The sequence below is a fragment of the Excalfactoria chinensis genome, chromosome 1 (assembly GCF_039878825.1).
Source record: "Excalfactoria chinensis isolate bCotChi1 chromosome 1, bCotChi1.hap2, whole genome shotgun sequence".
NCBI lineage: Eukaryota > Metazoa > Chordata > Aves > Galliformes > Phasianidae > Excalfactoria > Excalfactoria chinensis.
In genome coordinates, this window is record NC_092825.1 from 20,671,899 (window position 1) to 20,686,586 (window position 14,688).

At 38.2% G+C, this 14,688-nt stretch overlaps 1 protein-coding gene across 3 annotated transcripts in view; it reads left to right on the forward strand.

The window, feature by feature from the left end:
- The window catches only part of CADPS2 (calcium dependent secretion activator 2), a 283,917-nt gene that overhangs the window by 54,650 nt on the left and 214,579 nt on the right, over positions 1 to 14,688 (forward strand). For all 3 annotated transcript variants that reach the window (XM_072335394.1, XM_072335402.1, XM_072335413.1), the window contains exon 2: positions 5,117 to 5,230. In XM_072335394.1, the coding sequence (XP_072191495.1) occupies positions 5,117 to 5,230 (114 nt within the window). The remainder of the gene's footprint in view (positions 1 to 5,116; positions 5,231 to 14,688) is intronic.

Here is a 14,688-nt window from a genome sequence, read left to right on the forward strand (position 1 = left end):
AGGAGATACAAATTTTAATCACCTGTCTGAAATCAGAGAGGGAAGCAGCTCATTTACCACTCATCTCTGGTCCTAAAATACATATCATCTTGGCTAATGTCCAAAGCCACTTGACCACCTGCTGCTGTGGAAGACATTGGACAACAGTTTTGATATAACAAAGGGGTCGTTCATTTGTTTGCTTTGTGTTTTTGTTTTGGTTTGTTTCTCTGCATGCAGTATTAATTTGTTTGTTTGTTAGGAGGAGTTCAGGGCTGTCAGTCATATTTAGTGCCATAGTACCCTACGTGTTGCAGCTGAGAATTCAGTGGATTGAGAGAATTGAGTGGATCTTGGGTTGTGTCCTCCCTGCACCTTGTTGTCTGTAGCCTGCAAGTTATCTGTCTCTGTCTATAAATGCAGTCATCGCCTTCGGCTATTCTTCTAAAGTATCCGTATTGTCTGAGGAGGGGTAATTTAACACTGTAGGTTGGGAGTAGAGAAGCAGCAGTACTCTTGTTTGCATTAAGGCTTATCGATGCTCAGGCAAATTGCAGTTCTGGATATGAGGACCAGCAGTGAGCAGTTATTTTTGTGCTGTATTTCCAGAACTGCCACAAGGTGGCAATGGCTCAGAGTGTTATTCTTCCCGTGCCAGCTCTGGGATTACTGTATTTGCAGGGAATGGGGTCAGCTGCTGGCTGTGGCCAAGAGGCAGCAGCTGGGGCATAAAGCAGGGAGGCTGCTGGTGCCCTTAGTTTTGAAAGATAAAATTTCTTGGGTGATGCTTATGTAGTCACTTAGGTTTTTGCTGCCTGTTGTTGGTTGCAAAAGTTCAAGGCGCTACTGAGTTGCTCGGTGTGCACTTACCAGTGAGAAATGATAGAAGATGCCTAAGTTTAGCATCAGCTCCTTTGAAGCTAGAACTTTCCTTTTTCCTTCTTTGGGTTTATTTTATTTTATTTTATTTTATTTTATTTTATTTTATTTTATTTTATTTTATTCTATTTTATTTTATTTTATTTTATTTTATTTTATTTTATTTTATTTTATTTTATTTTATTTTATTTTATTTTATTTTATTTTATTTTATTTTCATTTCTTTCCTGCTTTACAGTTTTACTGCTACGAATCCATATCAGCTTGAGTTTCCGTTTAAAATACTGGTGTTTATTATTTAATGAATTAAAACGTGTTGCAATGGAACAATTCCCTGAGCTACTTGATGTTTAAAATGCGACATCTTACAAATACTAGAATTAAACTCCACATTTGTAAGTTCCATTTATTGAACTTGTTAAAAGCAGAAGGGGAGATGAGACAGGAATGCCTCTAGGTTTTCATATTCCAGTTTCACATTAGAAGGAATAAAGCACCTGAAACAAATCTTTAAGATAATGCTCTAAGAGGAATATGCTGGGGATATATAACACGTCGTTGAGGTGTTAAATGCAAGGTGAGAATTTTCTAGTATTTAATTGCATGAGACTGTTCTGATACACTTGCATTACTCTGTACATTATGAAAAGTGAAACTATTCCCCAACTTGAACAAAAAAGACTCTTAATTAAATAGTCCTGAGAAGTTTGTTCTATCTTTTACATACATTTCCTTTAATGTTCTCTTGTGTTTATCAGGTGTGTGAAGTAAAAAAGTAAACGTAAGCTTTTGCAAAAGGCAAATTGGATGGAGGGAAATGCACATATTTTTTTCTGTTGTGTGCCTGCAATAAAGGAAAAGCAAATTTTAGGTTGGTTAATCTTTTTTTTTTCCCTTAAAGTTGACTTTATTTATCTTCAGTCATTCTACAGAATGCAATCAAACCTGATATTCTGAGACGCTGGAATTTAGTTATACATTCTCCCATGAAGCAGCAGGAGCTATTTATGAAGTATGAAACAGAGTTATGACAACAGATTTCATATCACTGAGAAAGAAAAATCCAAATAAAGCATAGAAAACTGAAGCGGGTTGATGGGGTGTGATAGAATTAGTGAGGCTTCACTCCGTGCTTCAGATGATTGTTTGAATTCAGTTTTGAGTTTGGGGGGAATATGGTAATGTTAATATATATATATATTTTAATTTTGCTGTTCGTGGTTCTTTTGATTAGTATCAAAATGTGGGTACGGAGGCACTGTAAGATGCAGAGAAGTACTTGTGAGGGGGCAGAATGCAGAGGCTGGCTACATGTGGATCTTGTACAGAGGAGAGGGTACAGATGCAGAGGAGAAGTTGTAGAGTAGAAGGATGCGATGTGGTCTTTATGTGGGCTCTTATAAGAGAAAACACAGGCCACAATTATTGCCCTTAATTATAAGCACTTCTGATGGGATCCTGTGTGTGGAGTCCTTGATGTCCTCATCTCCCATCTGATGTTGGCCAAATAGGCAACTAAGTAGGATGGTGAGGCACTGGCACAGACTGCCAGGATAAGCTGTGGAAGCCCCATCCTGGAGGCATTCAAGTCCAGGTTGGAGGGGGCCCTGGGCAGCTTGAGCTGCGGGGTGGCAATCTGCGCATGGGAGGTTAGAACTCAATGGTCTTTAAGTTCCCCTCCAACCTAAGCCATTCTGTGATTTCTATGACTTCAGAATAACACAGACATGGGGTGGTTGCACTGCTTGGCTGTGTCCATTGGTTGAGACGCCCTCTGCAGACACTAGTTATTCTCCGTATGCTGTTATGTGATTCTCAATTAGACTTCTATTTCTGCCTGCATTCAATCTGTTACTTCCACTGTTAGTTTATGTTTTCTAGAGACATTTGGCTGCTGATTGAATTATGCTTATGAATAAATTAAAAATGACCAGCAGCAACAAAAAGGGCATAATTCACTGTGTAGTCAGATGTAAAAACAGAAGACCAATGGGCTGCGGTGGGCTATGATAACTTATTTTGTCCTGACATCTCCACATATGACAGTATTGGGGGCCTATAAAATGTGCTCCAGAATCTTCTTAGAGCAACATGCAGTTTTTCATATCTTTCCACTGGAATTGATATTACTTCTAGTGTAGCAGAAGAGCTTTCTTTATTCCTTACTATTCAGATTTCACACTAAGACATCAGTAATTTAAGAAACATTTAAAAAAAACCTCTCAAATGCCATTCAACTCATAGAATTACTCACTACCTGAAGTAATGAATATGAAAGCCATATATAAATATTTTAAAGGCATTTCAGTTTGCTGAACTATGATGGTTAGAAATGAGAAAGCCAGAATTAAATTTATATTTCGTTGCCTTATTCATAATGTTTTTGTTTGATATGTGGGTAATAGACAAGCAAATCACCTAAAGAATGAAGTCTGCGAGCATGAAAGCACATTTCCATAATTGCTTTGGCAGGAAGCCCTCATGCTCTCACTGCGGAGCCGTGGATGTTCCGCAGGACGAAGGAGCTGCGCGCTCTGCAGGGTGCACAGTCTGCAGGCAGGTCGGCTCTTCTCAGCTCCCCTGTGACAGCAAGCTTGTGTTTACCTTTGAGCACAGAGCTCCAAATGCCCTTAATGATTTGTGTTTGCTGATAGCTCAGCTTGTCTAGTCTTTAGAGGATGAGAGAAGAATAAGGGGAATGGAATAAAAGGGGACTGCGTATCTGGGAATAAAGTTTGATTTTCACTGCAGCTGTTAACCTTTGTGGTGCAGATTCCACACAAGGAATGGATGTGTCAGATGAGTGGGTAGGAGCCCGTTTTGTTTACATGTGGACACAAAACCTCTGCTTCTCTGGCATTGATTTTTGGTAGCAGTGGTGCGTACTGGCAGGCTGTCAGTGCTGGCCTGCTGCTCTCAAGAGGAACTTTTCCAAGGCACAGCAGCCTCTGCTGATGTTTGCTTATCTCAAGCGGAGGCCTTTTCTTGTGTGGAGGTTTCCTGGCTCTTGTTCTGTGCTGCTAATCATTACACTAAGTTGATGAACAGAACTATTTGTTTTTAATGTTCAGATTCTTTTTCCAGAGGCGCCATTTCTGTCTTTGCTTTGCTACTGCCTGCATTTCACCATTTTTCAGAGGATTCCTCATATCATTTGCATGATATCTATACGATTGTCTTCTGTAAAAGTAAAACAGCTTTTGCATTTGATTTGGAGAATGTTTCCAAGTGGAAGCACATGACCTGGAGAGCATGATATAAGATGAAAATCCTCCTTTGGTATGAAGGATGTAGAGGTTGTCCGAGGTAGAGCATTAGGAGGATAGCAGTAATTTTGTTAATCCCTTAACGACATTGTAGCTTAAATGGCTTCAAAGTGGATGGACTAGATATCTGAAAGCATGAAATCGCCATGCATACTGCAGGCGCCAAAAAGTTGTTTTATAAGAATCAGTGATGCTGTTGAGGTAATGCTATTTGTTGCAGGTTAGCCGCTACAGATAGAACTTTCTGCTCTCAGAAAAAAAATAAATAAATAATCTGGCTGTGAGCTTATTTTTATCAAGGCAAAATACAGGAAAGATTAATAAACTTTTCTGCCAGTTGGGCTTGAGTTTTTGTAATGTTAAGGTTCAGAAATATGGAAACAAAGGCTTTACGTTAATGTTTACATTCTGGGAAAGCAGAACGACTAGCTTTAATTGTTGCCTGGTTTTATTAGTATATGCTAGTAGGAGTCCCCTTTGGTGTGACATTTTCACTTCACACAAATTTGATGAGAAGAGAAATATTGTACTGAATACTTCAAGAGCTGAATTAAGCCTCATAAAAGGCCTGTCGGGCTCCCAGGAGAACGTTCAGATTTTGATTTCTCCCGTAACATTAAACTTTAATAAAGTAGGTTGTTTGCGAGGCTTAGGCATGTAATGTTCTCCGTTAAGAATCTGCTTTCAAATGCACTCAGCTTTGATGTGAAATCCGCTGAAAGAAATTCAGTGTCTGTCTGGGAGACTTTTGGCTGCTGTTCTCAGGTTGTTTGTCTCACCTGCTTCATGGTGGTGTAGCATCAATGGCCAAAAGTCCGTGCACTGCAGACTAAGCACCTTTGGTCGGTTTTCTTCATTGAGCATTCTTGTTAAATGTGAAGGTGATAGTGCGTGGATCACCTCAACAAATGGAAGTGACTGTAATGCTGCATGGTCATATTTTGAGACTGAATTCAATGTGTAATCCTTCTTCTCCTCTCTTTCTTCCATAGCTCAATAAGCAGCAGCTACAGACACTGAAAGAACGTTTCCAGGCCTTTCTCAATGGGGAGACACAAATCGTAGCAGATGAAGCATTCTGTAATGCTGTGCGAAGTTACTATGAGGTAAGTTGTATGCTTCGTTTTTCTCTGTTGTTTAAGAAGTTCACAGGATCTGTTCTAATGGAGACTTACAAAAAGTAATATTAGGTTTTGAAAGCTGTGAGCTTGCACACATTCTAGAAGCAGCTTCCTACTTCAGCTTTGTCATTTTGTAAGTGGAAATCCACTGCATCAGCGTGGGAGATTAACTGAAATGGGAAATATCCACTTATTTTGCAGAAGGGAAAAAAAAAAAAAAAAGGAAGACAGAACGAAAAACTCCTGGTGCTAAAAATCTTTCTGTCAGCATTTGACACAACTCAGCACTGCTACTTTTATCTCCATATGTCTAAGTTACCTCTTTTAATCAGAGATTCATTTGTAAGTTACCATCTAGAGAAATGTGTCCTCTGATTTCTAGTTACGTGCTGGATTCTTGGAGAGGAGCTGTCTGTTCTCTTCCCAGAGCAGCAAAGCTTTCCACATGACTGGGCCAGCTCTCACCTTCTGCTGTAGCTTGCTGGGGATGTTCTGTGGCTGCCTGCATCAGTGCAGATCTTCAGATGTCCTTTTAATTGCACAAGGCACAGGTCCTGTTCCAGACAAAGAAGACATTTTGCTGTTGTTTTTGCAAAATCAGCAGCATGTGTTCAGAGAATTTATGTCCTGTTAGCATAGGGTACTATGAATTCATTTCTAATGCAGCTTAAACTTGTTCAACAAATCGCAAGGGCTGCATGTTAAACTTGTTTTTGTCTAAGAGTCTTTTTTCTTGTTTCACTCTACCACATCTTTTTCAGATTTCTTAGCTTTCTCATATACTATTCATCCTCGTTCTCTGTCAGCTATTCTTTGCTATCAAATGACATTTTTCTTCAGAGAAAATAAATTATAACTGGTGTTCTAGCTTGACTTTATATATATGAAATTATGTTGCACAGAAAAAGAAGAGGTAGAAAGGATGAGAAGAGCTCTCTGTCACACAGAAATGTGATAATTCAGCATGAGTTTCTTCAAGTCATAGGCTGACCAGTGCTGTAGCAGTTGGAATAAATGAAATATCTTAAGTGCACTTATGAAAGGATGGGAAGGACTGGGTGCGGGTCACGAGTCTGTGGGAGAAACATGAAAGTATGAACGTTCATGAGGTTGTATGTAGGGGTGCAAGAACAGTGTAGGAATCTTTATAAAGTAATCCTTTTTTCTCTATAGCTGATGCAGAAGTTAAGACTGGGAGGAAGAGCAGTTTGGAAGGTGTTGCAGAGCAAGGTTGAGCTAGTTTGCTGCCAAGCAATAGGCTGTAGAGGAGTGGGATACTGAAATATACTAAACATGGCATAGAATTGGAAAGGATATAATATTTGTTTTCTTTCTTTAAAGAAGCTGTGTGAGAAGCTCGATGCATTAGAGGAAGTAACCTCTGTTTTGGAAAGGAGGTGACAGTGAATAAAGATGATTTTAAATTAAATCCTTAAACAACAGCTGTACAGTTAGAATTTATTTGCGTCTGTTGATGAAATTATTTGGACTCATAAAAATAAAAAAAATCTTTTTGGTGAAAAGCTTTACTTAATAATCAAATATTACCCTATAAATTAGAAGACCAAATTTCTTGTTCATTTTAAGTTCTCACCACTTCTTATTCTATGTACAGATGTTCTAGATATCCAGTTTCAAACAGAAACTTTAAAAGATCTTTGCATTACTGTCAAGGCTACAATGACAGTAGGACTTGATCCACTATTAATGCACCCTGAATGATCTGCCATTGGATTTAATGAACATCATCTGGCCAGGAGACCTAATTCAATCTACTGCTCTTCTTCAGTGTTCTTTAACCAACTTTTGTGCATCTAACCAATATTATAATTTCTTTGTTTCTCATGCCCTTTTTGTTTGCTTCACTATCCAGTCATTGATAATGCCCTACCACTTCTTTGTGAGTTCACCTGATGCTATGCTCTGATGCTTCCTTGTCAGTATGTCTTCCACACGTGCTCCAGCACATCTCCTGTTTGGGCACACTTTTTTAGTAGTTTGAATGGGGACATACTACTTATCAGCTTTAGCATTAATTTCCTTATACTTTAGCTGCTGAGTTACAGTTTAATTTTATCTGACAAGAGAGGAAACAAATACGTGGTCTGCACAGTAATTATTTTACTGTGAAAATGATTAATTTCCTTTTAATCTTATGCAATACTCATGGTTTAAGACTTATTACTCGCCAGGCTGGCCTCATTACTACAGGTAGTTTTCTGCACCCTTTTTTTTTATCTTTAAATATGAAAGAGAAGGTTTGATTTGGGTTTATGACACAAGTCCTTATATTATTAGTTCCAAATGTTTGAATTCATTACAACTGTTTTTAATTACTGGTTTTGTTCATAGTTTTCCTCTTTTAGAATCTAAGGGTAAGTCTGTAGGATTTAGGAACTTACTGTAGCTCAAAGATTGAGCTATTTATTTCTAGAAATAGTTGCTGAAAGAGCTTATTTATTATCAATATGAATCTCACTGTGTTGTTAGAGAGTCAAGTTTGTTTTGGAAGTGTCATACTCCTGTGTCAGGAGTACCTGGGGAGGCTGACATTGGTCAGTGTTATGTCTTTTCAAATGTTTCAATGGGTTTTAAGACTTTCTATTAGTATTTTGGAATTATTTTCAATTTATTGTAAAATTGAAATAGGAAAACAGTTCACAGGAAAAGTTGCATCAGGTTTTCTTTGATCCTCTGTAAATGTTTATTTTTCTGTTCTGTGCAATTACTCTCCCCTAGCCCCACACTGCGTTTTCTAAGCTCTTAGAAATTCAGTGTGATTTCCTTGTATATACTTATCATCTAGATATTTCCTCTTCCCCTCTTCTTTTTAAAAGAGATAAATGAATGTTTACAGTTGTATTTCTGTAATCATTCAGAACTAAACATTTGGTGGTGATTGTGTGTGTGTGTGTGTGAGCATGTGGAAAATTCCATTGTGGACATTAAGCCAGTTTCTAATCTGCAGAACATTGGATGTTGGTGATGCTTTCTGGATAAAAAGAAAAATCCAATCACATGGCAATTTATTATGAGTAATTATATTAAACACACTGGTCAGTGTAAAACCAACAGAGGAATTTATGAAATAAAGTATTTCTTTGCATATGTCAACCCTGTTTGTTATACATATATATAGATACCCACATACATATATATACATACCTACATACATATAGATATAGATATACACTCTTTCATATTCTTGTATGTTCCTTTGTGGAGACTGGAAAATGCTTTTGAGTAGAGCCCTAAGAGGTTTGTTCACCACCAAAGATGTAGCCTAGAATGAATACATAGCTATTAAACTTACGGGACTGATTCTTCAGCCTTGAATATATGCAGTCTTAGGTATGAACAATGTAGCTGCAGAGCACTGTGATGAGCATTTGTAATAATGAAAACTTTTTCATTACAATGATTGCACACAATGAGGTTATCAACTCTGCTTCAAGCATTGTGCGGCTGCACAAAGTTGTATGTACTGGTGTTTTTCCTGTTTTTCTTGCTTCCTCATTTTAAGTATGTGGTTCTAACTCATAATTACTGCATGCTGGTTAAATCTGAATGTTAAATGCAGGATCTGTAGCAGTTGGCCCTGAGAGTTTTTCATAATTTAAAATCAGACCTAGTTTGACTGTACATATTCGCCTGTGATATGAAGATCATATTTAACTTAATTTCTGTTTCAAGTCTCGTGTTGAAGTCCTGGGAAAATTAAACTCTTGCATACTGGAATCTGACAATAGGAAAGTACTGAGATGTGGCCAATAGAGACCCATGAGACAGGAGATTGGTGTGTGATCTCAGCTACTGGGTCTGCACCTCCTGGAGGGAACTTTCTAAGTGAAACAGTTTCATTCACTTTCCATAGAAGAGGGATTGGGTGACACCTTTCAGCTTCTGCAGTTTGTAGAGCGAGCATCCTTCAAAAACTTTTATCCTCTGGTTCAAAATCCTCAAGGGCCAACAGAGGCCTTTGAGGTCTGCAAGAGTTGAGCAGGGCTGCTGGAGGCAAAAAGCACTTTTCTTGCCCTGCAGAAAGAACTCTCCATGTGGTACCCAGCACTTGTTGGTGTGGTCACCATACAAAGTCAAGATGGCCAACTTCAATCTGGAGCATGAGCAGTTGGGCTGTTAAGGAGTTTGTAAGATCTGTAGAGACAGGCAGTGAAAGAAAATTATGTGTAATATTACTGTAGACGTCTACCAGTGCAGATACACCTATCTAGCGTCACTGATTCTTTATTTTGATCAAAACTATGTAGACTTTTACAGGAATCATGAAAATAGCTTTCTTTCCTTAATGCAGAGTGGTTGTTTGACCAATAATGAAAGTGTGTGGTAGCATCACAAAAGTATAATTCTCTGCTCTTACCCTTAGAAAAGGATTAATTTCGTTCTGGAGCTTTTTAAAATTCTTTTTATTATTACGACATTTGGATATTGAGTTAGCCTGGAGTAAAAATGTGTATTTCTGTAAAGGCAGGAGTGAAGCAGTGGTGCCATTTCAGCCCATAATCATGGAATAAAATGTTCTGAAGATTTTTGTAGTTATATCAAAGAAAGGAGGGATGAAAGTATCTTGGTGAAAATGCAACAAGGTAGTAGCTTCCTGGACTAAGTGATGCTTTGGCTGCTTTTATGGCTTGATTTTAATATCATCTATTCTACGTATACAGTTCCTATTCAAAGGCAACAAAAGGCATGATCCTGATGAAGATGACCTCAAAAGAACTAAAAAGCATTCATTAGAATCAAAACATACACAAAATAGATAGTAATTAAATGTTGTAATGTTCTGTTTTGATATAGGCAAGGCAAAATAATGGAATCAGTAGTTCAAACATGTATTTAAATACATTAAGATAAAATTATGGAAGCTAAATGGATTTCAGCTGATTTCTGCTGTCATTTTGTGGTTTTGTTTTGAAAGCCATAATTAGCATACATAGCTATATTGAGGGACATGGGCTCTTTCTTTCTTTAGATCCTTTTCAAAAACCCGAGCATTAGAACAGTTTGAGAGGTATGGTTATAACAGTCTCCTTTGCAGAAGAAGTCTCCGCTGTATGTTTCCTTACATTAACTCTAGGATGATCTGGTGTTTTGCCTTGTGAGGGAGCCTTTCAACAACAAATGTTTACAGTTGCACTTACCAGCATTTGTACTGCTTGTTTCTTTTCAGTTGTCTTGAAACTTTGGCAAACTTCAGTGTAACCTTGGTGTGGGGCTGTTATTGTAAGGTCTATCATAAGGCAGCTCTTTGAAAAGCTTTAGCAAAATGTTTTTTGGCCACCTCCAAGAGAGAGACACAAAGGAGAATTATCTAGGTCATGCACTTCATTGAAGAAACTCCAGTGCCTTCAACGTTTTGGATCAGTCGCCTCAATTTGGCGTGTAATGCAGATTGCTTCAGTGTTAGCAGTCTAATTACGTTCCTCAGAGAAGTGAAGGGGAGATAAGGCACGATGAATTCAAACTCGCTTTACATAATCAAGCCCACCCTGGGCTGAGGAGAGTTAGCTGGATTGCAGCTCCATGATGTGTGTCTTCCCATCAGGGCATGCTGTTATGTTGCTCGTGTGTAGAAAGTGTGTCAGTAATGGAATAGTCTCATTTCTTGCTTTTCAGACCAACTACACCTAACAGTTTTCTTTGCCTTTCTAAAGGATGAGTACCCCGTTTTCATTTCCACCCAGAGGAGCAAAGAATTTTGCTGTGCATCTGCACAGAATATAATTGTTGACTGTTGAGGCTGTCTGTTTCAGTCTCTTCAGGCACTGGTATTTGTGGATAATCATTGATGATTTGACTGAGGATGTCATGCAGTTTTCATATTAGCATTACAGATGTATTACAGCAGATCTTTATTTCAAACATCTAGATGAGGTAGTTGAGGGAAGGAGAGCAGTGTTTTAGTTGCACCCATCTTGGCTTTGCAAGCAGTGTGTGCAGATGAGAAGAGAGGAAGAAATGGCTCAGTGAATGAGAAAGAAAATATCCTAGTAACTATTCTTATTGTTTGTTTTTTTGACTGCTGTTGTTAATGGGGAATATGGAATATCTTGTGGACTCAACACTGCAGAAGTAATTAGTGTTGGGTGAGGTACATCTCTGCTATAGGGAGCAGCTTCTGACATTATTTACTTGTTTAACAGACATACAAGATTTGCCTAATAATCTGAACAAAGCAGTTAGAACACCAAGAATGGCTCAAACTGTTACACAACAGTGAATTCGTTCACCATTGCTTAATTATTTTTCTCCTAATCCTACTGCTGTTTTGGGTTTTTTTGTGTCTCAAAGGAAACAAGACATTATTTAGGCTTCAGTTTTGCAGTTAGCAGGGAGATGCACTGAGACGGATTGTCTACGTTTCTGTTGTTGCTGTTTTGTGAACTGAAAACAAGCAGTTTTTCTGGTATGCTGATAATAGGACAGGTGACAGTATAACATCGGTGCTTCAGAAGTCTTAAAGTAATGCTCAGAAGTTCTTTTTTTCCCCAACATATAAATCATTATATTGAAGGACTTTTATTTCTTTCATTAGATACTCAAATGATAGCAACTCTTCATCTTTTTAAGTTGTCTTTCTCCTCTGCCTTTTCAGTGATATTTAAAAATTAGACCAGGTCTCAGCATGGACTCTTCAGGCCCCGTGGAAGGCAAAACACTACTGCAAAGTATTTCATTAACAACTTACATTAATACCAATGAACTTTCCTTTGTGCCTTCATTTTGTCATCTCTGTTGTGTGCTGCAGTTGAAGCGCATCTCAGGGTCTCTCCTGAATAATGGAGAACAACCAGACACTTTTTCAGCAGTCAGATATTTGATGTGTTCTCTGGCTTGCTGCCTTTCTCCACGACCAGAGGGAAGCATGCAGTTTAACGTCAGTAGTACACTCCAGGACTCTGAATGCACCGAAAGTGAAAATTTTAGCAGGATGCCTGCAGACTCTCGTCAGCCAAAGTCTGCCCAACCAGTGTCTCTTTCTCTATTCCCTGACTCTGTAGGTACTGGAATTTTCTCACATCTTTTCTTTAGGTTTCAAGTTTTGATGAGAGTTTCACTGTAGAAAGCTGCCAGAATAATATCTTTCTAATTAACCGTTCTACTGAATAATAAGCAACTAGTAGCTGAAATATTTATTCACCTTAAAAAAGGCAAAACAGACAACCCATGTGTGAAGAAATAAAGAAGGAGAGAACCTCCTGTTTTCCTGTATCAATGTATGGAATTTTTAGGACTCAGATTTATTTTGAGTGTTATTTCATTTATTCTTAGATTTCTTGGCAATGGGGAAAAAAGGAATGTCATTTGGGTGTTTTGCTAAAACTCTCTGTTACCGTTTTACTTTGTGACAGAAAGCTTTAGCTTTATAGACTTGTGGCTTGTCAAAATCTCTTAAAGCTTGAGGTAGTGTCTTCGAAAAGTGGCATTTTCTGCTTATTGGCAAACTAAGAATCTCTGAGTAAACCAATCTAGAGGAAACAAGGCAGAAAGGGATGAAAAAGGTCAGCAAATGAATGGCTAAAATTTGGAAGTTGGTAAATGAGAAGTGATCACACTGATCTTTCTCAACGGTGTTTAATTTCTGCCCTGTTACTAATTACAAAGGAAAAAAAATCTTACATCTCAAGAGCTGTGAAAGCAAGAAACAAACAGTGATGTAAATATTTACTTAGTGATTATTTTCAGATTTTGATTGATCTACATTTCCCACCACAGAGTATTGCTGAGATGTCAAATTAGAAAATGAGATTCTTAAGCTTTTTATTTACTGAAGTTAGCTTTGCAGTGCCAAAAGCGATAGCTTTTTCTATTCTATATTGCCTCATAAAGGTTTTACTCCCCTCAGAGCAAGGAAGATGTTTCTTCGAAGTTCAATCCAGCCATAAAGTTGTTAACCACCAAAGATTCTCACTCAACAAGGAACAACATTATCTTAAATGGAGCATGTGGGAAGAAATAGATTACCAGGTCTGTTCCAGTTAGTAATTACCTGCGTAGGGCACAGCTAGTGAACAGTAACTGCCTCCATAAGGAAACTTGTTTCCTTTCCACTTGGCCCTGCCATCAAACCATCTCCCTTGATTTCTTAGTTTATTTTTTCTGATTAACTTAAGCTCATTGCTTAGCTTGCTGATTTACCTTTGTATTAAGTTTATCTTGTGCCTACTAGGCAAAATAAAAATGCAGAGCAAAATACGTGGTCTTGATCTGTAGCAAGTAACTTGACATCAGGCATGGTCCCTATTTTGACCTTACTCTTTTCCTGTGATTTCCTGTGATGCTTCCATACACATCCCCAAATCCTGGTGTAGTTCTGTTTGTTCCATTAGTTCAACTGATTAATACGTTTGTCTTATTGGTTAACATGCTTTAATAATTAATTCCTCGCAAGTGATATCAAAGCAAGCGATTGGCAGCAATGTGGATTGGAAGCTGATGTAGAGGAATGAGGACTCACAAGTGACAGTGCCAGAATAGATACATGGGCCATGGAGCCCCACCTGTGAAAAGCTGGGTGCAGATACTCATGGCAGCTCTGTATTGAGCAAGGCTTCCTGTAACACCTCCAGTAGCTTCTGTAGTGTGTTTCTGTTACATTTCAATTTTAGGAAAGGCTTTTCTGTAAGAACAGCAAGTAACCTTTATTTGTATGTGTTAGTCCCCGCAGTTTCACTGTGATAAATACATGTGCTGAATAATGTGTTATTCTGCTCATTGTATGTTTGTGGTGAGGTGAGGGCTGGCCTTTTACCCCACACAGCTAGCAATGAGACTAGTGATAATAGCTTTAAGTTGCGGCAGGGGAGATTCAGCTTGGATGCTAGGAAAATTTTTTTCTCTGAAAGAGTGGTCAGGTGCTGGAATGGGCTGCCCAGGGAGGTGGTGGAGTCAATGTACCTGGAGGTATTCAGGAAACATTTAGATGTTGTACTAAGGGATGTGGTTTAATGAGGAAATACTGGTGATACCTGGACGGTTGGACTGGATGATCTTGGAGGTTTTTTCCTACCTTGGTGATTCTATGATTCTATGCAGATATCAGTGTAGCACATCCTTCTGAGTTTAAAAATAAGGTGTACTTTAAGTGGAGCTCAGATTTCATTTTCAGTGAAATGCTTCATTTTCTCAGGCGTTTTTTTTTGACTAGCTTAAAATTAACCACATGTATACATATCTTCTTGTTCTGAGTCCATTCACTTGTAAGCCTTTTTAATCTTCCTTTGAACATAAACAGTCATATAGAAGTATATAGAAGTATATCCTTGTCAGTATACATATAGAATTACAGTGTGGTTTGTTTATTTGACCTTTCATAATTCTTCTCCTTGGTTCGTATCTTGGCAGTCCAGAACACTGTGGCAGGAATCTGTAGACAAATTGCAAGAGTCAGTGTCCTGTTGACGTCCATTTTCTGTTTTGCTTGT